General features: G+C 37.1%; 1 protein-coding gene across 4 annotated transcripts in view; it reads left to right on the top strand.

The window, feature by feature from the left end:
• CNTN5 (contactin 5) overlaps positions 1-26,352 on the top strand; it is a 1,679,852-nt gene that overhangs the window by 1,633,901 nt on the left and 19,599 nt on the right. For all 4 annotated transcript variants that reach the window (XM_027563907.1, XM_027563903.1, XM_027563906.1 and 1 more), the window contains 2 exons: positions 21,144-21,330; positions 21,774-21,886. In XM_027563907.1, coding sequence (XP_027419708.1) covers positions 21,144-21,330; positions 21,774-21,886 — 300 coding nt within the window. The remainder of the gene's footprint in view (positions 1-21,143; positions 21,331-21,773; positions 21,887-26,352) is intronic.

Consider the following 26,352-nt stretch of genomic DNA (forward strand, 5'->3'; position numbering starts at 1 on the left):
ATGAGCAATTTGAAGTCCCCATTTTCATGATGCTTATGTTGTAGTAGGGAATGCCAACAATAAAGAAGCTACCAAATAAATATGTGGTATAATTTCAGTTGCTGATGTATACTCTGCAAAAAGAACTGCTCAAGAAGGTAGCATCGACTCTGTTGACTATAGAGGTTTGAAGAATCACAGTTCCCAGGTTGTGACATTTGACATGATCATATGAGAGATAGGGGGTGGGGGGCAGAGAGAATAGCGAACTCAAAGACTCTTACTTAAAAGCATCCTGACCTTGTTCAAAGAACAGAACAGGAGTAGTATTGGTGAGATAGCAGTGAACAACAGGGAGAGTGGTAGTGTGATGAAGAAAAATGGCCAGGACAAGAACAGGTTGGGTGGAATCAGTCTTGGGAACCACAGGGACTTTAGATTTTATCTTCAGTATAAGGAAAAACCATGAAAGGATTATGAACAAAGAAAGTCGAGTCAGGATCTGACTCATATTTTAAAAGGGTCTCTTGCTCTAGAGGGTAAAGAATAGACTCTAGAGAGGACCTCAAGAGATCAGTGGAAAAACAGTCCTTCCGACCTAGTGGATGATGACTTTGCTCTTAACTAGAACAGTAGCAATGGAATCAATGAAACATGACCTTTTAAGATATATTTTGAGTGGAACTGTGACAAGATTTGATTATGAATTGGATGTGGACTATGACAAAGAGAGAAGTCAAAGGTAATTCCAGAGCTATTTGACCCAAGAAACTGGGTGAATGACAAATCACTCACACACATAAGGAAGTCACGGAGAAGAGCATATTTTAGAGAAAAAATAGATATTAAAGATTCTGGGTTTGATTTGTTAAATTTTATACACATTTTTATTTCAAAAAAAGTTATCAATTAAGTCTTGTTTTAAGAGAAAGTTTAGAGATAGAGCTATCACTCTGAGGATTCATCAGTATATTAAGGGTATTTATACATGTGCTAGCCGAGATCATTGAGTATTGATAAAGATGTCTGAGGATTGAGCCCTAGAGTCCCTCACTTTTTGGAACAGAAGAAAGAAGGAGGATATGGCCAAAGAAACTACAGGAGACACGAAGAAGTTCAAAAGCCAAGAAAATAATTTTAAGATGGTATATTCTACTGAGTCTAACAAAAGCTGTTAAGAAATTCAGAATAGTGAGGCCTGAGACTGTCCAATGGATATAGCAACGCAGAGATCCTACTGACCACAGTGATGACAATGATCAAGGTTTGACTAAAGATTAAGGTCAAGATCACTCCGGAACTACACTCAAGAGTGTCAGAGCACAAAGTTTTTGCTAAATCTATATTATTCAAAATGACAACTTAAGCAAAAATGGAATATCCTTAAAGATATAAGTGAATAGGGATTAATCAAATTCTGAAGCAATCATCACATGACTGAATTCTTAATTATAATAAATCAAGGCAAATTCTGACAACTAGTTTTATATGTAGAAACAACACAGAATCCATGGGCACAATAGCAGTTATACTATTTTATAGTACATTATAAATTGAAGTTTTAAAAAGATGGTATCTTGTCACCAAAAAGAATCAATATCTTGTTATTGGGAGTATCAAATGTATGCTTTTATGATCAGAAAATAATTAAAACCTTCAGGACCACCATGGTGGTTAAAAATCCACCTTTCAGTGTGGGGTACATGGGTTCACTCTCTGGTCAGGGAACTGAGTTCCCACATGCTTCAGAGCAACCGGGCCCTTGCGTGGTGATTACTGAGCCCCCAGGCCACAACGAGAGGTGTATGCTCTGCAACTAAAGATTCACATGATGCAGCAAAAGATCCTGTGTGCCACAACTAAGATCCACTGCGGCCAAATAAAAGACAATAATTGAAAACCTTATATAATTCAATGGCCAAATATGACACTGTTATTTTAAACAAAATATAGGCAGCAAAGATTGTTTATAAATATATACTATCTCATAATTTCATAGATGCATGTAGATTTTAAAAATATGATATAAGTGAAACTTACCAGCATCACTCTCCCACCCTCTCTTTTTCTGTCCTCTCCCTCCCTTTAAAAAAAACCCCTACCTCTGTTCTTCACCTTACCACTTCGGAGCTTACTGTTGTCACTGACTCCTCGTCTTTTTAAAAAACCAATACAATATTGTAAAGTTAAATAAAATAAAATTTAAAAATAAATAAATAAATAATATATCCTCAACTAAATATTTATAAAACTTACTAACCCCTAAAACTTAATGTTTCATTGCCTCGCTGTCCCCCTCCTGTATTGCATCCCAATCACAATATTGTTATATTTACCAATAGTGTAATTCCAAGCATAGTGACAGTGAAGCAAGTACATGCTTTTGTCACCAAAGTAATGAGACTAGTTTTAAACTGTCAGTCCTCTGGGTAATTTTTCTAGCTCACATTGCAGTTTTACCTGCAATGTTTAAAGCAGTTACTTTAAAAGCACTAACGGTGTGCCATTTTGAAAATAGTGGAGACGGTGTTTCGGGCCAGCTCTCTTGTTTTTCCTGAATTGAATGTGTGAGTAAGAGAGAAAAGGTTTTGCTGTTATGAATACTTCATCCTAATGAATACAAGTAAGTAAGTAAAATAATATATGTAGGTAACAGTATATATAGCTAGCAATACATGCAGAAATGCAAAGTTCCTTTAAGGAACAGAAGGAGAAGGAATAACTAGACCTTGATGAACAGTGGTATAAGTAGAATTTAAAGCAGTCAGAATTAGGTGAGCAGAAACAGATTATAAAGGGATAAATAGATCATGAGAAGAGTTTGTATTTTATTTCAAATACAATGAAAAGCCATCAGGGCAATTTTAGGAGGAGACTGACAATGTCTGATTTACATTTTTTAAGATATTACTCTGGCTGCTGTTCCATGCAGAATAAAAGGGCAAGAGGAGAAAGGTCAGGAGTCGAATCAGGAGGTTATTGCAATAATCCATGCAAGAAATTATGATAACTTAGACTAAGGTCGTAAGAGTGAAGCAGGAGGAAAGTAGACTTATTTTAGAGGCAGGGCTGGCAGAATTTCCTGATTGATCAGACATGGAGGGAAGGAAAATGATGATTCTCATATCGGGCTTGGTCAAATGGATGCATAGTGGTGCCATTTATTAAGTAATAACAATAACAATACATTTTTAAAAGGGAAAACCTGGACAAAGAAGAGATTTGAAAGTGGGAAATAAAGAAGTGTGTTTCAGCTAAAAATCAAATTTGCGATGCCTAGTGGATATCTAAGAGAATAAGTCAAATAAACAATAGGCTAAGTGAGTTTACAGTCTAATTAAGAGATCAGAGCTGAAGACACAAGGGGGCAATCACAGGGCTGGTATATAAAACCTTTCTACTACATGAATGGACAAATTTCCAGAAAGGGGAAAGAAGAGGAAACAAGAAGAGATATGAAGGGAGAGATTGCCTGTGACCTGGTGCACTCAGCATATAGAGGTTTAGCTGAAGGAAAAGAATCATCGAGGAGAATAACAAGGAGAGATCAGCTTGATGGGGGGAAAATCAGGTGTGTGAGGGATCAAAGAAAGTAAAAGAGCTAATCAAAAAGAAGCAAATGGTCAGTTGTGTTTAAACTTGCTAAGAAATCAAGTGAGATCAAAGCAAAAAAGTGTCTAACTGTTTAGAGGTCACTGGTGATCTTCTGAAAAATTTCACAATTAAATGAATGATCAATATCCCTTATGTTACCAATTTAGTTACGTACAACAGGCAATGGTTGGGGGGGGCAGACTCTTTTTTTCAGATATAAAATACCCTTAAGATCAAGCACTATGCTATGCTATGCTAAGTCACTTCAGTCGTGTCCGACTCTGTGCAACCCCATAGACAGCAGCCCACCAGGCTCCCCCGTCCCTGGGATTCTCCAGGCAAGAACACTGGAGTGGGCTGCCATTTCCTTCTCCAATGCATGAAAGTGAAAAGTGAAAGTGAAGTCACTCAGTCGTGTCCGACTCTTAGAGACCCCATGGACTGCAGCCTACCAGGCTCCTCCATCCATGGGATGTACCTGTATGTAGTTTACTTGGCTCTGAAATGTTTGTGTTTTCTCTTCTATTAATCTTGGGAGGCTACCCCCAAGCAAGGTCATTTAGAAGGAAGATGGAGCAATAGTCATCAAAGGCAATAAAGTCCTTAAAGCCCTTATAGCATCACTTGATCTCCCCTGCTGAGTGCTCCTCACTATGCTCTCCTTCCCCTGTTCTCACTCAGTGCTCCTGGGTTGACTCACAGCCTGACTCTGATTGTGACCCAGATTGTCAGACAGATCCGAATCGTGTTTGTCCCTGGTCTGAATTTCTGTGTGTTTTGTCTGGATCTCAGTTATCATTTCTTACTCATTCATTTATTTATCCATGTGATAGTTATTGAATACCTGCTTTGTTTTGGTGCAGTGCGTGGGGTAAAGCAATAAGTAAAATAGACAAGGTCCCTGCCTTTAGGAAGCTCACAGTCTAGCAAGGGAAACTCTTATTTCACTTTCCTTCATTTTTGTTTTTTTGGGATTTTATTGTTGTTGTTTGGTAAGTCCTGGCAGCTCCTTTTGTTTAATGAAACGGTTTTGACATTCTTTTTCCTGATGAAGCCAGACCTATAGGGCAGGAGTGAGGATCTCAGTGGGAGGGTTTCCCTGACACCATCTGTCAATTTCCTACCTACAGTTGGCATTGTTGTCTTTTATAAGGAAGCCTCCATTACATCTTAATTTAGGAAGTAATGAATCAAGCATTTTGACTTAAACTATAGTCATCAGCAACTAACACTTGCAAATACATTAACCAAGTAATTCAAATCAAACTGATTAACTTTTGTTATTAAAATGATTAATTGCTCTAACAGAATGGTCAAAACAATTGATATAGTAGAAATAACAATGCATAAAGACAGGGTCAGAATGATGACAGCCCCTAGCTCGACAGAAAATAAAATGACTTTACAGTAAAGGGCTTCAGGAAATTTTAGTAATGTCATCCCTTTTAATTTATAAGTGGGTCCACCCATGGAATTTCTGAATGTCACAATTAGGCTAGATTAGAACTCTGTTACAAGTTCTAATAGGTGGTCTTTTTACCTAGCTTTTAAAACTGCCTTCTATAAATCTAGTATTACCTCACAAAAATTGCCATCTGAGGGAAAGAGTATGAAATCACAAATACAGATACCAATCCATCTAATTATATTTTACAAATATTTGAACTGTTTTGTTGACATTATCTTAAAACCACCCGTTTGAGAAGTTTGATTACTTACATGGAAGTAGCTTGAAATTTCATGGCTACAGAGACTAAACACAGAAATCGTTGACATTGAGATATGTGAAATTTCTAGCTCTGACATGCAGCATGATTGAAAATCAGAAGTGAGCTATATTTATGGAATGATTTTGATTTTTGAATTACCATGACTATCCCATCTGGATTGCCATCCCTGTCACTGGCCCATGCAGGTAAATTATTATATTCAGTTTGGAATTTATGAACCCACCAGCATTAAGTGTCCTGTGAACAGTAATTCCTGAATCCTAGAGCAGAACCTCTCAAGCTTTTCTGAGAAAATCAGTATTTTATGTGCATCCAAAATCAGAACAGATGCCAGTATAGCCAAGAAAAAAAAAGGAAAGAGTCAGTCGCTCAGTCCTGTCTGACTCTTTTTGACCCCACGGACTATATAGCCCACCAGGCTCCTCTGTCCATGGAATTCTCTAGGCAACAATGCTTGGGTAGATAGCCATTGACTTCTCCAGGGGATCTTCCTGACCCAGGGATCAAACCCAGGTCTTCCACATTACAGGCAAATTCTTTACTGTCTGAGCCACCAGGGAAGCCCATTTTTTCCTCTGATTTTCCCAAATTGAGAGAAATGACAAAGGAAATTAAGTGCTAATGGAATACTGAATGATTATCTATTGTTATTTCTTCACTAATCAAGTAAACACTTAATAAGTGTTTATTTTTAAATTTAAAATTTAATTTTAAAATAAGTTTATTTAGTATAAGGCATTGGGCTAGGCAGTAGAAATGCAAAAATCATTCAAATCTAGTTCTTACTCTTAAAAAGACCACAGTTTAATATTGTGGGATGTTTATGGAAAATATAAGTAAACAAATTGAAGCTTTTGAATTGTGCTGGAGAAGATACTTGAGAGTCCCTTGGACAGCAAGGAGATCAAACCAGTCAATCCTAAAGGAAGTAAACCCTAAATGTTCATTGAAAGAGCTGTTGCTGAAGCTAAGGTTCCAATACGTGGGCTACCTGATGCAAAAAGCTGACTCACTGGAAAAGATCATGATGCTGGGAAAGACTGAGGCAAAAGGAGGATGGGGTGATAGGAGATGAGATGATTATATAGTGTCACCAACTCAATGGGCATAAATTTGAGCAAACTCTGGGAGACAGTGAAGGACAGGGCAGCCTGGCATGCTGCAGTCCATGGGGTCCCCAAGTGAGACACAACTTAGCAACTGAAAAACAACAAAGTAAACAAAAGGCAGAGAGGAAGAACATTGGAACAAGATAATTCTTATCTCCATAATAACCCTGGGACTCCTTAGCATCCTGATATTCTGGAGAAACATTCCTGAAAATAAACCCATGCCAATGCCCTTCATGAGCATGTTTCTGTTTGCATGAACATATGCCTCTGTCCCTGAATGTCCTCAATTTTCCTAAATAAAACAATAAATTATTAATAAAAATTTTACTGAATAAACTGAAAAAGGAATTTTAGAAATATTTTATGTATTATATAATTTGCCTGTGAAACATAATTCCCCATGACTATGAAGTTAACGGTATTCATATTCATTGTGGCCTTTTTGAAAGATTTTTATTAACTATGTATTTTAATGGCTGGGTTCATTTCAGCAATAAGCAACAATGTATTTTTATAGCAAGGAGAAAATACACGGTGTCCTGGTTCTGATTTCAAAGTTTTTCATCCTTACTATTAAGAAGAATGAAAGGTAAAACAGTTTGTCCCATTTTATAATTCTCACTAAAAGACACCCCTAGCGACTCCTTTTCCTGGGCTATGTTCAAGACTTGCATGTATTTATTTCAGATCTTCCAGAGGATATGTAACTTAGAAGTTCATTTTAGACGTGTCACTAAAGCTATTTCCACTTATTGATTGCACTGAAAAGATGCCAATTGTGTTTGATCTTTAAAATAAGTTGTAGTGGAGATTTCTTAAGGCGAAAAGGGATGAGATTGTTCTTGTATTTTATTTTATGTTCTGACTCTAATCATCAGAGCAGGAGACCAGAAAAAAAAAATGGTCCTCACTGTTGTCTGACAATAATTCATACTAGGCAGATTGCATTTAATTGGTATAGCAGAGGTTGCAAGGGTATGTATGTATGTGTGTGGAAAATGGAATTTCAGACATAAATTAAAGAGGAAAAGAAGCCAAAATGAAACCAGTTACGAAAAAGTAAAAACAAAGACGTGTTTTATTTTCCAAAGGTGGTGTGTAGCAGCTATTTTTGCAGATTCTCTTTAGCTTTTTGTCATTACTATATGATAATAAGAAAAAAAAACTAAACAGTGAGAAGAAACTATTTCTACCCTTCCTTTTCTGAAATTCTGTGAACTGTGAAAAAAATCAAATAGCTTTCATGTTTCTATCATTAGATTTCTTTCTTGGGTTATTTTCAGAGACTGGGAGGCTAACTAAAACTATTTATGTTTTCCAAAAATCAGCAGATCGAAGGAAACTGAAGAAGCAACATTTCAGTTACTTAACTTATTCTGTCTCTTGTCCTATTGAAAAGCTATCCTGTTTTCTCGACATAGCATGCAAGCATGCATTGGAGAAGGACATGGCAACCCACTCCAGTATCCTTGCCTAGAGAATCCCAAGGACCGAGGAGCCTGGTGGGCTGCCATCTATGGAGTCGCACAGAGTCAGACACGACCGAAGTGACTTAGCAGCAGCAGCAGCAGCAGAGTTATTTTAGAAAATAATGAATAACTCAGTTTATACTGTTTGTTTTTCATTTGCTTCTAGATACATTTATTGATGGAGAAAATTCTCTTACCCAAATCACTTTTCAAATTTTCCATTCTTAAACTTTTATAAATCATTTTATTTAAATAATATTAAAATATATGCCCAAATATATTGTCTTATCCACATAAAGAACCCAAGGGTATGAATTATATCTCTTATCAAAATCAAAAGCATTTCTTATTTTTTCACTCCTTGACACAGATGTGAATTGGTGCAACCTCAAAACAGGGTGTTTTCCTCAGTCCTAAATCCAGCCATCCCGAGCTCATCATGTGACCATCCACAGTCTTACTCTCTATCATATAATGCACATTCATGCAAAAAATAAAATAACAAATGTGGATATCAATCCATTTAATTTTACCAATATTGGGAACAGATTCTTTGAGATTCTCTTAGAATGACCCATATGAGAATTACCAAATTACAGCAAACTTTTCCTTTTGAGAGCTAGGTTTATAACTTAAATACTTGACAACATACATGTGGCATAGAGGTCTTAATTCAGTGGGTATTGAAGAAATACATACATACATGGGCTTGCTTACTATACTAAGAAATAGAGAAATATCATAAAGTGTTTTAACATGAACACACAAAGGAAGCTTTGCCAAAGACATACTAGCATTATAAAAATGCCAATTACTAATTGACTAATTGTTAGTTACAAAATGGCCAAGACTCTATTTTCAAAGGGGAAGATATTTTTTTAATCTATATACAGAAAAAATGCACAAATCATAAATGCACAGCTGAATGAATTACCACAAATTGAACATACCTGTGTAAGCACATTCCAGGTCATGAAACAAATGTTAGTAAAAACTGGAGACTCATTTTGTGTCTCCTATAGTCACTATTCTTAATCTCCAAAAATCCCAAAAAACATCTTACTTCTGATTGATTTTGCTAGTTCTGGGAACCCTAGGGAGTTTTTATATTTTGTGTTTTCCCCTCAACAGTATATTGGTAAGATTCATTTATATTATTACAGGCTTTCTCTTAAAAGTTCACTTGTGAGTATTCCACAATTTATTTATCATTCTTCCATTGATGGACGTTTGTTTACAGTTTGGGTATGTTATGAATAGACTGAGTATATAAAACAGTTTTGGTAGGATTATCCACTTGCAATATCAAATCTAATGATCATTATATAGCTTTCATTTTTTAGGCCTTCTTTGATCTTTGTCTACACTGACCTTGCAGATCTTTTTTTGCTTTATTCCTATTTAATCTTTTCATTGTAATATAACCATAATCATTGATTTTATCATATTTTTATTTAAATTTGTGCTGTGAAATATTTATACATGTGAAATATACAAAAGAGTATACTGAATTTCTACTCAACACTTGTCTTCAATAATTATGAATTAATGAATAATTGGGCTTAATAATGAATAATCTGTTTTATATATGTGTGCCTGTGTGTGTTAGTTGTAAAGACTCTTTGCAGCTCCATGGACTGTAGCCCAACAGGCTTCTATGTCCATGGAATTCTCCAGGCAAGAATACTGGAGTAGGTTGCCATTTCCTTCTCCAGGGAATCTCCCTTACCCAGGGATTGAACCCAGGTCTCCTGAATTGCAGGCAGATTCTTTATTGTCTGAGCCACCAGGGGAGCCACGTGAAACCATATATAAACAGCAGGTAAAGAATCTGCCTGCCAATGTAGGAAACCAAGTTTCCATCCCTGAGTCAGGAAGATCCCCTGGAGAAGGAAATGGCAATCCACTCCAGTATTCTTGCCTGGAGAATTCCATGGACAGAGGAACTGGGTGGGCTACAATCTTTGGGGTCGCAAAGAGTTGGACACGACTGAGCAACTATCATTTTCACTTTCAGTCAATCCTAGGGCTTCCCTGGTGGCTCAGTAGTAAAGAATTCACCTGCCAATGCAGGACACAGGGCTTCAATCCCTGAGTTGGGAAGATCCCCTGAAGAAGGAAATGGCAACCCACTCCAGTATTTTTCTCTGGAAAATCCCATGGACAGAGGAGCCTGGCAAGCTACAGTTCAAGGGGTTGCAAAAGAATCAGACACGACTTAGTGACTGAACAACAAAAACAAGCAATCGTAGTACTATTTTGAAGAAAATCTCTGTCATCATATAATTTTCATCCAAAATATTTCATAATAAGTTTCTAAGTAAGTGAAAGTTGCCCAGTCATGTCTGAGTTTTTGTGACCCCATGGACTGTATGTCCATAGGATTCTCCAGGCCAAAATACTCGAGTAGCCTTTCCCTCTCCAGGGGATCTTCCCAACCCAGGATCGAACCCAGGTCTCCTGCATTTCTGGCAGATTCTTTACCAACTGAGCTATCAGGAAAGCCCCAATGAGTCTCTAAACACAAGCTTTAAAGAACTGTCATTTTTCTGTATCCTGAAGTCAGGCAGATTAGAGAATACACTCAGTTAAAATTCAGCAAGCTCAAAAATCCCACCCATTGCAACTTTTTTAAGAGTAGATTGCTCTTGGTCACTGCTTACATTTTTATCAAATGCCACAGTATTTATCCCCAGGCAAAATTTGTTTACCATTTCGCCAAAAATATGAAAAGTTTATACTTGGATTTCTGTCATTCTCTTACTTTTTAAATTGCCTCCTTATGTTTCCAACTGCTTTTTCTTGCACTAAACTCTACCATTTGCTACTCCAGCTAGTTAACTCCTGGCATCATGCTCATATTCTCAAACAAAACATTCACAAACTTACCTGTCATAGTTGTAACTTGTCAAGAGTAAACTCTCCTTCAGATTCTGTCTGCTTTTGGATACTTGCCAAGACTTTTAAAATTCTCACCTAGGGCAGGATTTGCATTTCCACTTTACAAAGCATTTCCACTTTCTAGCATTGTCTTTTTAATATCTCTGAGATCAGTGGTATTATTTTCTTTCAATAATTTCAATTCTTGCATGCTGATGTCCTCTCCTTCTCTATTTTGATGACTCTTGATCAAAGGAGATTTACAAATTCTTTGGCCTTTTCAAAGAATTAACTTTGGCTCTATTCCTATATTTTGTTTCTCAGTTCATTAAGTACTGCTGCCATCTCTATTATACCCTTCTTTCTAGTTTATTTGGGCTTAAAATGTACTGTTTTTCAAACTCCATAAGATGGTTTTATCATTGATTTTTTGGCTTTTTGCCTTTTCTAATATATACATTTAAAACTATACATTTCCAAAACTACATTTCTAGCACCTTATATGTGGTTAACTATATAATATACTTGAGTACACAATACTTTTTTTAAAAAAATTAATACAGTTCTACCTATATTAACTTTCATACTGTAACTTTTCTTTTTTCATTTAACTAGTATGTATTTAGGGACTCTTATGTTTACCCCTCATCAGACAAAACATTTAAAGACCTTGATTATAAAAATAAATAATACTCCCATAATATTTTCTGTTTAATATATTGTATTTTAGAACACTTGAGTAAATAAAATGAAGAAGGGAAGGGAACTAACATTTGTAAAAGACTTACAGTGAACTACACATATTAAGAACAAATTCAATTATATCTGAAACCAGTTTTTAAGTGTAATTTTTAGATAGCAGTGACAGTTTATAGAAAAAATAAATGCAATTTATTCAGTAAATTATATCCATCCTTATGTTCCTGCTGCATTTCATACTTCCTCACCGCAGAGCCTCTAATCACTGTTGAACTGTCTCATAAATATTAAAAATCTTAACTACACATTGTTTATTTATCTTATTTGATTCATTAAATTGTATCCTTTATAGTAAAATTACCTCTGGGCACAAAGCGGCTAATTGTGCATGCAATCTAATAATGCTGACTGCCAGTGTATTTCAAAGTATTGATTGTGAATAGCCAATTTAATAACTATACCTAGTGCTAAACTCAGGAGATTAGGAAACTGGAGATCAACTAAATAGAGGCAAGCAGAGACTCTTCTGACCGAAACAAATTCATTATCCCTGGGAAATGTGCTCCCTATATATAGAATTTCTGAAACTCAATAGAAACACTTGGATGAACTTAGGTGTTGCATAAAGTGAAAGCCGTTCCGTCATGTCCAACTCTTTGCAACCCCATGGACTATACAGTCCCAGGAATTGTCCAGGCCAGAATACTAGAGTGAGTAGCCTTTCCCTTCTTCAAGGGATCTCCCCAACCCAGGGATGGAACCCAGGTCTCCCGCATTGCAGGTGGATCCTTTACCAGATGAGCCACAGGGAAGCCCAAGAATACTGGCGTGCATGCTTAGTCACTCAATGGTGTCTGACTCTTGTGACCCCATGGATCCTAGGCTCCTCTGTCCATGGGATTCTCCAGGCAAGAATACTGGAGTGGCTTGCCATTTCCTCTTCCAGGGGATCTTCCCGACCCAGGAATTGAACTGTGGTCTTCTACATTGCAGGCAGATTCTTTACCAACTGTGCTATCAGGGAATTTCTGAAACTCAATAGAAATACATGGCTGAACTTAGGTGTTACGTAAGAGGAACATAAAAGGAACTTAAGCATTATTTGGGAAAATAGTATAGTGTTTAAAGTGTATCTGAAGGTGAAGAATCAGTAGAGAAAGCAGGGTAGTAATGAAGTGTCTGCCTTCTAAATGTCAGTTTAGTCACAATTTTTGAATTTAGGAATGGCTGTGAATTGAATGGAAACACGTAAAATCACCTTTTCTTAATCTCCCTTAAAGTAACCATGAAACCATGAGAAAAGAGAGAGCCTTCTTTGCAATCATAATGAGGAGTATGAAACAAGAATTTTAGTAGGATTTTCTAAGGTTTTCTTTCCTTTCATCTTCGTGCAATGACCCATCTTCAAAATTCCATTTTCTAGATTCAAGCAAGCAACAAAATAGCCTCTGGCCTCCTTCTCCTTTATCTTTTTCTTCAATGAAAAAACTGTAGTCACGAACATGAAGCTTTGTCTCTCATCTCAAGCTTCTGAAAATTCTTTTGTGTTGTGTGGAGAATATGAGTGGAGGCTTGTATTAGCACAAAGTTTGGCCTCTATCTCACAGCATCAGCCACTGGGCTTGGATACACAGTCTAGAGATGGATATATCCCCATGCAAATGTAGAGCACCATTAAAAACAGTTTAAATCCTAGAATGATTAAACAAAAGAAACACTTTTCAAAAAGGAAGGAAATGATAGGAGAAAAATCTTTGGAATAAGAAAACAAATGATAAGGCTCAGTATTAATTCCTTTCCCATAAGAGATTTTCTTATAAATAAGAAGATAATTTTTAAACATAGTTTCTAGATATCAATGAGAGAAAATAAAATATTTCTTCTATCAATATGTTAAAAGAACAATGCTGGTTATTAAAGAGAATTCAATAAAATCAAAATCAAAGTAATTAAAATAAAATATTCATTAGGAACAATCAAGCAAATTTGATATCGCTAATTATTTAGACCAATGCTTTGGAGTACAAGCTTGAGAAGTAAACCCAGAATGCAAAGTACATGAATAAGGAAATTTTACTATAAGGTAAGAGAGAAGAAGGCAGATGTAAAGAACAAAAGAAGTTTGGTCCATAAACCAAATAGATATCTGCCAAGAAGATAGAATAGATGGAGCAAAATCAGTGACAATAGTAACAATAAAAATCCAAATAAACAGCAATCCAAAAACAAAGTAACTGAAAAAATATCCCTACCTTAAAGTAGAGAATGCCCAAAGAGCTTCTTGTCACACCTATAATTAGCCTGTCACCAAAGTCTGCTGGCTTTATCTTCTAAAGATCTCTCTACTGCATATCCGTCCCCATGTCCATAGCTATCATGCTAATCCAGGCCATCCTCATTGCTTACCAGACTCAAGCATCACCTCCTAACTGCTCTCCTGTTTCTACTTCAGCCCCTTTCTAAACTGTCTTCATATTACAACCATTTATTCACCAAGATAAATCATACAGTGCTCCTCAATGCCAATGTGAAGCAAGCAATTAAACAGATAAATAATAGTTTCATATAGTGATTCATATAGGCATCCCTGGTGGCTCAGATGATAAAGCATCTGCCTACAATGCAGGAGACCTGGGTTCAATCCCTGGGTTGGGAAGATCTCCTGGAGAAAGGAAAGGCCACCCACTCCAGTAGTCTTGCCTGGAAAATCCCATGGATGGAGGAATCTGGTAGGCTATGGTCCATGGGTCACAAAGTGTCAGACATGACTGAGCGACTTCACTTTCCTTTTCCTTTCATTTAGTGATAATTATAAGTGATAATAATAATCATAATAAAACTCAGAGTAATATCAAATAGAGTGACTAAGGGAGGGAAAGTTCCTTTAAGGAAGTGACAAAGGGAAGCTTTGCAGTTTAGCTAAAACTTGGATGAAAAGGAGATGGCCATTTGGAGAAAGAAATGTAAAAAGAGCTTCTGGGTAAAAGACACTAGAAGTCCAAAGGCTATAAATCAAGAATGTGACTCAATGTTTGAGGCTGTTTTGCTGGAAGGTGGTGAACACAGTGATGTGAGATATAAGATGAAGTTGGAGAAGTACACAGCGATCTTGTTGGGTAAGCTGTGGTGAGCAGTCTGCAAGTTACTCTAAGTGCAATATGGAGAGTTTTGGACAAACGAGTGACCTAATTTATATGCTGAAAAAAACAAAGCAAAAAATGTTTGACTGCTGCATGTATCTTTTCAAAACAAAAATTCGATACGTGTACATGTCACTCTCACCCCTGCTTAAGATCCTTCAATGTGTTGGCATTGCTCCAAACTGTTTAATCCAGCCAGTGCTAAGATTAGGCTCCGTCCTTTGCCTCTAGGATCAAATGGAGCCACATGCACCCTCAGACTTCACGTTGGCCTAAGTGGAGTTTTTTTCAGGTTCACACGTTCTCCACTCACCTCTCCACGTTTGCACGTACCAGTCCTCTGCCTTCCTTACTGATGCTTTCTCTGACCAGCCTCCCTCCACTGAGTCCTAGCCCACACTGTAGAACTCTAGCAATATGCAGCTTGACTGAACCACAATTGTACATTTGTGTGGTTTTTCATTCAATAACTTTGTTGGCTACTATTTTTTTCCAATTAAGAAACTTTTTGATTCCACAGAAAAATTAAGCAGAAAAAAGGGTTCTCATGTACCCACTGTCTTCACCCACTGAACCTTAACTCCTCCATGATCAACATCCCCCTCAGAGAACGACATTTGCTCCAGTCGATGAGCCTACAGTGACACATCATTACCAGTCAAAATCCAGTGTTTAAATTAGCATTCACTCTTTGCAGCAACATGGAGGACCTGGAGATTATCATACTAAGTGAAGTAAGGCAGAAAGAGGACAAATACCATATGATATAACTTATATGTGTAATCTAAAATATGACACAAATTAACCTATTTACAAAACAAAATCAGAATCAAAAACAGAGATCAGATTGGTGGTTGCCAAAGGGAAGGGGGTTGGGGAATGAATACAGTGGGAGGTAGGGTTAGAAAATATAAGCTTTTAAACATAGAATGGATAAATAAGAATGTCTTACTGTATAGCACAGTGAACCATAGTCAATATCCTATGATAAACCATAAGGGAAAAGAACATAAAAAAGAATGTATATAACTGAATCACTTTGCTGTACAGTAGTAATTAACACAACATTATAAGTCAACTATACTTCAATAAAAATAAAACAAATGAGGAGTCACTGTTGATGTCTACATTCTAAGTCTTCTGACAAAATGTATCTACCATTGTAAATTGTACATAATAGTTTCACAGTCCTAAAATTCCTCTGTGTTCTGCCTATGTCTTTTTGGACTCACCATTAATCCCCAGTTGCCTGCAGGCACAGTGCTTGGTAAATAATGCATATTCAAAAAAACTTTTGAATGAATAATTTAATAGTTTTGAAAAACTCAAAGTATGGTAAAATATTTACATTTCACTATGCATTTTGATTATTTAAAAAAAAATCTAACCTTACTAGAGAATAAATTACTTGCAATGGTGCAAAAATTTTTGCAATTTAAATAACATCAGATAATAGAGCTGTTTATTAAATTCAGGAAATACACTATTGAATGAGCAGTGACCACTGAGTGCAATTTAAGTTATAAAACAAGGGAATACAGCAGGTAAGAATTATGCTTTTAAAAACTAACAGGTAACAAAAATCAGATAGGAAGAATCCTTCAATGATTGTAAATGTGACTAAATAAAAACTGGGAAATAGGGGGAAGTCTGTGGCTCATCCAGTAATCTTTGACTACATACAGCAGCAGTGGTAGATTTAAATCCTATAACTTCATGTAAGGAAACTAGATTGTGTATGACATGAATATCTTAGAATCATCATATCAGATAACTGAGTATGTTATCTGCATAGTTAAAATTATCATTATCCTACTACTACTACTACTAAGTTGCTGGAGAATCAATTTTGGAAAAAATGGGTTATCTACTAAGAAAAGCATCCTGCAGATTTAAGTTCAAATTTACACTCTTAAAGCTATTGGCTGACTCAGAATTCATGCTTCCTGCCTGCCACTATTTATATTACACATAAGTAAACATAATTTTGAGGAATGAAGTCAGAAAATAAAACAATGTGAAGGATAGCAAGAAAAAAGAAAACAGACTTACAAGTTACAAAAATCAGAAATATTAAACCACCAAGAAACAAAATAGTTTAAGTAGTTGAATGACAATAGGGGAGCTGTCTGAAAACAATTCATAAAACTGAAGTAAGTAGTATTTTAGCTGCTTTATAAATAAGGATATAGAGATTCAGTGGTTAAGTAACTTGTCCCATTATATGAAACTTATAGATTTCAAAAATATGATTAAAATGTAGGCCTCTGAATCCACAACCATGATATATGTAGAGCTGGCAACATTACAGTGTATTTGGCAAAACTAATACAATTATGTAAGGTTTAAAAATAAAATAAAATTAATTAAAAAAAAAAAAAGAAAATTAGTACAAACTATTTGAAAATCAAGTGTAGCACTTTTGTTTCAGAAGTATAAAAATTTCAATAATTTTGGATCCTATAATCTCCTGTGTAGGATTCTGTTCTGGGGAATTACTCCAATATGTTGGAAACAATATACATGAACAAAGAACATACTCATGTCAACATTTTAAGTAAGAGAACAAATTTGGAAGCTACCCAAATGTTCCACAAAAGAACAATGGTTAAATGGTATTTGGTACACAAGGGATATGATAAATTATTACTATCAAAATGGGAAAATATTCATATGTGACTATAAGTACGTGATTTATTAGCTATATGTAATAAAAATACTAGAAGGGTATAATAATGTAATGTAATAAAAACACACCCATGAAAACCCCAATTGTGTGAAAGTGATAAAATAGCAGGTTATCTATGCTTCTAGTTTCAGATATTTGTGTCTTTTAAAATGTTTTAAACTTCATTTCAAGTGATCTCATAGAGAGTTCAAAATTTATATGTTGATGAAATTTATCATCATGATAGAATTGAATCATGGAGAAATAAATTGAATAAAGAGGAAGTTTCAACTTTAAAAGGTATAGTGTGACTTATGAATACTATATTACCTCAATTCCAAGTTAAGAATCACTAGATAAGCATGATATTAAACTCCATATGTTTTTCTGCTTTTCTGATTTATCCTCTCCTCCACCAAAAACGTAGGAAATAAAATTATTATTTCTCTGTAAAGGTAATAACTCTTCCAGCTCTTTTTTCTTTTTCAAAATTCCAGAAAGAGAAATAATGCCTTTTTAAAAAAATTTTAGATTTATGACAGGTTTTATCTGGTACAGCTAGAATTTATATTTTTTCAAAATCTGTCACTTAAGAACATAATATCTTTTATTTAGGATGTTTAATTTCATGGTGATTCATCAGCATATTAAACATTCAATATTTAGAAGTCCAGACTTTGTATTGGAATCTGTGTTTGTATAGAAATCTGTAATCTGTTGAATTTAATCACACTAAACTCTCTCAAATATATATATTTAACTAACTTAAAATAATCCAGCCAATTAAAGAAAGTTGAAACAGAGATCTGAAAATCAGATACATCATTGGGAAGGAGAAAGATACACATTTGTTCATCCAACAACATGTCATTCAATTTTGTAGTCTGAAAATAGCTTAGATTTCTTCAGTTAAAAGTATGCTGAAAATGAAACAAGATAAGTTAGCTCTTGGAATTAGGAATAATGGGGCAAACATAATACAGAAGTCAGGGTTAGAGCATTTCAGCTTAATCAAACAAATTTCTGAAGTTCATTCATTCAGCTGTATGCCAGTTCAAATCTGTGAAGAGACAAGGATGACAAACAGGAATTTGATTATGATTATCTTACTATGTGAGTACGTGGTTAGTTGCTTTAGTCGTGTCTGACTCTTTGCGACCCTGTGGACTGTAGCCTGCAATGCTTCTCAGTCCATGGGATTCTTCAGGTAAGAGTACTGGAGTATGTTGCCAAGCCATCCTCCAGGGGATCTTCCCAACCTAAGGCTTGAAACTGTGTCTCCTGCATTACAGATGGATTGCTTACCACTGAGCCACTGGGGAAGTCCCTTATTAACTATATACACTTTTTTCCCCAAGAGCTGTGTAGGTGTGTCAGACAGTGTTTAATTGCAAAGAATTAAACTACTCTAGCTTAAATAGGAAGTATTTTATTATAAGTATTAAACTGTTTACAAAATTATTGAATTAAATTAACAGACTCCATGATCTTTGAAAAATGACTATTAAAGCTAATCAGTGGACCAAGACACAGAGGAAGACACTGATGTCTACTAAAACCAGTAAATCTCCAGCCCTAGTCCCACACTCCACTGCCCTGGTTTGTTTGGAAGTCATCACAAACAGGACAGCTCCACATTCAAGAAGACTTTGTGATCTGGAAGCCTCTGATGTTACTGCCAGTTCCGGAATTCCACCATGTTACTATAATTTGCACCAACAAAATGGTTTTCTTGTGTGTGGCTTCTTAACTCCCATAAAGCTAATGCTTGGACAATGAGCCATTCAGTTTTGCTGCCACAGTCAGAGGGTGAAGGGGAAAGGAAAAATAATGTCTCTGTTACTATACTTGTAGGCAAAAAACAAATCAAAAGGAAAAAAAAAAAAAATAAAACACCAGAATTGGTGGAAGTTCAATCTATATCTCCCCAATCTATATCTCACTTTCACTTTCAAATACCAGGCATATGCATCTGTATGCATATGTATATGCTATACCTAAAATATATTCAGAGCCCTAACTGCAAGGGAGCCTTGGAAATATGGTGTTTATTTTTTCATCTCTTCAGTCCAGGAAGACACACTAGAATGAGGGTGAAATGGATGTTGAAAACTAAAGTACTAGATCCTTTTCATTACTCAGTATCCATACACATTCTTCTACCCATTCAACAGTTCCCTGAAAGTAACAATTGTCAGTGGAAATGTTCCATACTGACATTGTGCAAATATTTCTTAAACAAATGAAAATGTACTCACCATCTCCTTAAAATGGAGAGCCAAGAAACTTCCTTTAGTCAACCTGTCTGTCTCCTCTAACAGGCTACAATAGAAAGTTACCTATGCACAATACTCTTTCACAAGAAAGGAAGGGACCCAGGCTATTTAATTTTTAGATATGAAACAATATAAAGAAGAAAATATGGCTGTTACAGTCTTCATGTCATAAGGCTGCAGTTATAATTTCTAACTTTCCTCCTCCTCTGGACATTTTTTACTCCCTCTGCCTTCAGCCAGCATCTAGGCTGGAAGAGGGTTGGGAAAGGGATTCCAGTCCTTTTTTTTCCTGGAAGAGAGCAGCCTCTGGTACCTCCCAATGGACTCAAGGAAGTGGGTGTCCAAGGTATAATCCAGAATATATCAAGTATCAAACAAATTCCTCACTGCCCGAATTTTGTACCAGAATCTGGAACTGTGATGTTTGACTTTCTAGCCTATAGACAAAGCACTTGAAGGAGGTGCAATGGTTGCAGAAATATACTTCTTTCACCACAGTAATTAACTGGAAAAGGAACTATTACTCTTCCTTTATTTTTACCAAGATAAAGAAGTAGGGGTGGGGGGAGGGAAACTACCCTGTTATGCCTTCATGTATAATTAAGTTCTAATGTACAAATAGGGTTAAGCATTAGATATACACAGATGATTGCTGAATCTCTTAAAGTGATCAAGTTTGGTATGAGACCAGCCACCAAGAGTGTATAACCAGGAAAGATCATCTCAATGCACAAAGTGCGCTTTGACAAAGAGCTATTCCCTTCTGCCACCCTCCCAAATCCTAGTAATGTTATTTTTATGTATTTCAGTTCAGTTCAGTTCAGTCGCTCAGTCATGTCCAACTCTTTGCGACCTCATGAATCGCAGCACACCAGGCCTCCCTGTCCATCACCAACTCCTGGAGTTCACCCAAATTCATGTGCATCGAGTCAGTGATGCCAACCAACCATCTCATCCTCTGTCATCCCCTTCTCCTCCTGCCCCCAATCCCTCCCAGCATCAGAGTCTTTTCCAATGAGTCAGCTCTTCGCATGAGGTGGCCACAGTACTGAAGTTTCAGCTTCAGCATCAGTCCTTCCAATGAACACCCAGGACTGATCTCCTTTAGGATGGACTGATTGGATCTCCTTGCAGTCCAAGATACCGTTCCAAATTATCATGAGTGTTCTCTCACCTCTTCTCTTTTAAACTCATCCAGCTGTGTGATTCACCTCTGTGTGGGGCTGAGGAGGAAATATTCCTCATGTCTCTTTCTTAAATAATTAATTAAAAGCTAGATGGCTTTGAATGGGAAATGGTCCCAATGATGTATGAGAAAGGAACTTCTTCAACTTCATGAATAACTTTTCATGCTACTAGGCTACAAGGTAGCACCTTTCAACTGCTTTGCCGAGTACTGTTAAGGTGCTATGGTTTACACAGATGCAAATCAGGCAGCAGTTAAGACTGAGATTGGCTTCATTAGTAGAACCTATTCGTTGGGTGATACAGGAATGATTTCCCAGAGGTGGGTTTGAGAAACATCCAAGGGGTAAAAAAAAAAGTTCAACGGGGGAAACTTTAAAATTAATCCGTTGTGTGATAATTTGTTGACAGATTGGTTATCGGAAAGACATGGAACAAGAAGATGCAGCAGAAACCGTCAAAACGAGGGGGAACGAGTCATCCATCATCCTGACAGGGTTAGAAGGAAATACGTTATATCACTTCACAGTGAGGGCTTATAATGGAGCCGGATATGGGCCACCCAGCAGTGAAGTGAGTGCAGCCACCAAGAAATCCCGTAAGTGACCTGGGCTTTGTGTTTGTCTCAGACAAAAGAGAAACATCTTTTAACATTTCTGAAAGCCACATGAGGTACATAATAAAATGAGTTGAAGAGGAGTTTTGATTCCTAGTCTCGCTTCAATGCTTAGATCTGAATTCTAAAACTAGCTCAGAAAATTTTGCATTCACAGTAGATAAAGGTTATCTTCCTGTGCAACAAGGCTAAGCGATTTTTGACACAGAAGGGAGATAAAAGGATTTGGGTTCAAAAGCTCAGCAGAGTAGCTATTAAAATGATACTCCTGGAGCAAAACCCTCCTTATCTGATTCTCACTGGAAGGAAGCCTATGGTGCCAGCCAACTACTAAACACAAAAAAAGATTGAAATACTCACAAGAATTTAAGTGAATAAAGGTATTTAAGATATCTCTTGCACTCACTTTTCTTTTCATTTTGCAGCCCCCAGTCAAGCACCTAACAACCTCAGGTGGGAGCAACAGGGCTCTCAGCTTTCCCTGGGCTGGGACCCTGTCAGACCATTAGCCAACGAGTCTGAAGTCATGGGCTACAAGGTCAGTGTGTGTTCACTCTGTTTGATAGACATGCATCTCAAAAATTGCTATTGTGAGGATGTGCAATTAAAAAGGCATGAAAAGACCTATTAACATAGCTGTTTTTTTCCCCTCAAACATTGTTCTACCTATATTCTAGAAACTGCCTTCATACACTGGGGAAGTCAAGGCAATCAAAATCAGTTTCAGCTACACAAGGCATAGGAAACAAATGGGTAGAAAAGACAACAATTTGAACACAGGGTGAAGATGGTTCCATGATGCACTGTCAGGATAGGCATAACTTTGACAGAGAGTCTTGGCATTCTCTCCCCAAAGACAAACTGTCCTGGCAGATGGAAAAGACTGGACCACTTAGTTTGAGTAGAAAGACTTTCCATTAGCAAAGAAACACAAAAAGAAAAAAATGCTAGGGTCAGCACAGGGGATATGAGAGAGACCAGGGAGAGAGACAGCTGGCTCCAAAATAGATGCAACATTTCACATAAGTCATCCTGCTATGTGCCAGCAAGAGATGTGAAAATATAAAAATGTTTAGAACAACTTTGTCTCTGATTTTAAGTAATATGTGATCTAGGTATTGAATTAGCTGAACTTCAAATTCTTCTTCCATAATATTGGATTCTATTTCTTAAACTCATACAGAATCATTAATGGTTATTATTTATAACAGAATTTTTAAATATTTCAATGATTATCTTTAGACTGAAAAGCATTATTTAGGTGGCTGTTCAATTATCTGAGATGGTAATACAGTATTTGATGTACAAAGGGCTAAATTCTGAAGCTAAAATCTGGAATAGGTATAAATGAAATACATTTTTAAGTTAAATAATTCCCAAGAAGAATATATTCAGGTACAAAGTATAGTACTTCTTACAGACTAGAATTATTATGGATCATAAACACCCTCACACTAAACACTCTCTCAAATCTGTCCTAATCTTCAGGGACATTGAATTTGATCTTTGGGGGAGAACAGGTGAGCCATTCTCTCTGTATCCTTCCCTAGTCCTCTTCTTTCCACACTCTTCCCCTCGTCTTCACACCTTGTAGTCTAAGGCAAGTAGATCCTCCAATGATTAAGGGTAACAATATGGTCATAAATGGCGATGGATCACCAACCTGATCTCATTAAAAGTGTGGCAAGCAGTCTCTCAAACTGGAGAGGAAAATAGATGGTAGATGAAAGCATATGACTGCCTGGAAGAGCCATTTGGCTTTGGGCAACTCTCAGCGAAGAAAAGAAGCACCACACAACCTGGAGAAAACATGAAGCTGGGCATAGGGCTCCCGGTGAGATGACCCTCATCCTTGCCTACGTTTGTCCCTTCTATCACACAACTGCTTAACCTCCTTACATGTCGCTATCTCCCTGCCCAGACTATACATGATTGAAGGCAAAGCCTCTGTCTTACTCATCTCTTTATGCTCAGTGCTTCTAAGAAGGATGAAAACATTAATTTTGACCCAACTAGAGGTATTTTATGCAGTTAGTCACAAGTGTATATTATCAGGTGTGTGTTTTCCTAGCATGGCCTTTCCATTTGTTATGTGGAGTGGGGAAAGAGAACCGACCCTTAAGTAAGACAGACACCAGTTCAAATCCCAGTTCTATAACTTTGAACTAGTTGCTTAAACTGAGTTTCATTTTAACTTAAAAAAAAAGCAAATATAGGGGATTTCCTTGGTGATCCAGTGGTTAAGAATCACCTTGCAATGAAGGGGTGGTGGTTGTAATCCCAAGTCATAAAACTAAGATCCCACCCACCATGGAGCAACAAAGCCTGTGTGCTGCAGCAACTACTGAGCCCAAGAGCAACAAATGGAGTCCGTCTGCTGCAATGAGAAGATCCCACAGGAAGATTCTGTGTACTGCAGCTAAGATCTGACATAGCCAAATAAAAAATAAAGAGACCAATATTTTTAAATGCAAAAATAGTATCATAGAGGATTTATTAAGGATTAAATAAGACAATTTGTGTAAAATGTTTAGTGTATAGAAAGTGCTTACTAAAAAAATTAGCTACTATTTTTCTTATTGGAGGAATTTTACCCAGTAGGTAGAACTTTTTAATATTTTAGCAGAAGAATTTGATCTTTAAAAGTTGCCTGCCAGTTCTATCTCAATGAAAACAGTGCAAACCCCCTTGGAATACTTTGTTGTGGGAAGAAGAATCTCTAATGTTGTCCATCTTAGTTGTGGAAATAGTGCCAAGCAGGCACACATTGACAGAGCTTTTTTTTTTTTCTTTTATTCCTTGAAATGGTCTCACCTCTTTATGTCCCCAAGAGGGAAAATCTAGTTTCTAAGAAAGGAGCCTGATGGTAACAAGTAGAGTCTACCTTATTAGATCTTCTGATAGATGGGCTAATTCCCAGTGGGAGACCTACTGGCAGGAATGATGCAAAGGGCCCCTTGTGGGAAGGGAACTTCATACTGATGACTGAGGTAAAGCCTGGGTTCCCCTACAAAGGTCTGGTTTTCACAGGGCAAGTGACTAGGCATGAAAGCTCCTATTGACATAGGCACAATGGAACAGGAATGTGAATATAAGCTAAATGCAACAGTAGCCATGAATATAAACTAATGAGATGGAACCTAGGGAACACAAGATTGGATCTTCCTTTTCAGAGCATGACTTGGAAAAGAACTACACAAGAGCTGCCTAGGCAAGGATCTACATGCAGCTAAAACACCCATATCGTCTGGAGGGAGGTTCACACAAATATGGAGTGGACAGTATGATACTCAGAGGGAGAATATTTGATTCCTGCTGAAGTGAAGTGTTAGTTGGTCAGTCCTGTCTGACACTTTACAAACCCATGGATTGCAACCCACCAGGAATGGAATTCTCCAGGCAAGAATACTGGAGTGGGTTGTCATTCTCTTCTCCAGGGGACCTTCCCAACCCTACTACATCCTACTACATCCCCAGAAAACTACCACCAGACCAAAAATGGCACCAATGTAATAGTGAGCCCTCTTCTTAAACATAGTGTGTAGCAGTTGCAATAGATTAACAAAACTAGGGACATGTCAACACACTAATCATTTCTCTTCCCATGAGTTAATTTGAGGTAGTGAAGTCACTCAGTCGTGTCTGACTCTTTGTGACCCATGGACTGTAGCCTACCAGGCTCCTCCATCCATGGGATTTTCCAGGCAAGAATACTGGAGTGGGTTGCCATTTCCTTCTCCAGGAGATCTTTCCAACCCAGGGATTGAACCCAGGTCTCCCGCATTGTAGGCAGACGCTTTACCATCTGAGCCACCAGGGAAATGACCCAATAAGAGGCTTCCCTGGTGGCTCAGACAATAAGGAGCCTGCCTGCAATGCAGGAGACCTTGGTTCATCGCCTGAGTTGGGAAGATCCTCTGAAGGAGGGAACGGCTACCCACCCCAGGATTCTTGCCTGGGAAACCCCACAGACAAAGGAGTCTAGCAGGCTACAGTCCATGGGGTTGTAAAGATTCAGACCTATTAAGACTGAGTTCACCTCTTAGAATTCTTGGAAAATTTGTGGTAGAGGACTTCCTGTTAATCAAAGTAAGAGAGAACTTCCACAATTAATCACAATATCAAAAGGAAGGCAAATTTATTTTCACTTTTTATCTTGACCAATTACTTTGCTTTTACAAGCAAAAGAGATCTCTAGAGATACATGGTATGCAAATTTGAGCCTGGAAACTAGAAGTAGGGGTCAGTGCATGAAGTTTAAAGTACGGAGATGGTGTATTTTATCTTTTGCATCAAGTCTAGCTTAAGGTGGATGAATTAAGGGGAAATCCTCATCTAGAAATTTCAAGATTTTGAAAATGATTGATAAGTGATAAATATGAGGGTAAACGGACTTGTTCCATAGACTTGATCCATAAGTGATCCACTGAACTCTGCTTTTTCATAGTTAAGGTAGTATATACTAGGTGCAATTTATTCTCAATGATTTAGATCATGGACTTCCCTGGTGAGTCCAGTGGTTGGGAGGGGACACCGGTTCAATCCTTGGTCTGGAAGGATTCTACATGCCGTTGCACAGCTAAGCCCATGCTCCACAACTACTCAAGCCTATATGATCTAGAGCCCATGCTCAGCAGCTAGAGAGTAGCCCCTGCTCACCGCAACCAGAGAGAGCCTTCAGGCAGCAACAAAGACCCAGTGCAGCCAAAAAAAAAATAATAATAATAATAACAAAAATAACATAAAATAGTAAGATAAAACAGCAAGAGTTTGGGGTTAGATCAGTCCATTTTCTAAGAAAGCATGGATCTTACTTCCCTATTTGATTCCAGAGATCGAGGTGTCAGCAACATACATAAGGACAAGATATTACCAAAGAAATACACAATGATACAGAAAATATCACTCAAATGTGTTAAGAGAAAGAAAAAAAAATCAGTCTCCCCATCACAAAACTTATCAGGAACCTCAAAGTGAGCAAGAATATAGTGAGAGAAGGATGGA

This window comes from Bos indicus x Bos taurus, chromosome 15 (assembly GCF_003369695.1).
Source record: "Bos indicus x Bos taurus breed Angus x Brahman F1 hybrid chromosome 15, Bos_hybrid_MaternalHap_v2.0, whole genome shotgun sequence".
NCBI lineage: Eukaryota > Metazoa > Chordata > Mammalia > Artiodactyla > Bovidae > Bos > Bos indicus x Bos taurus.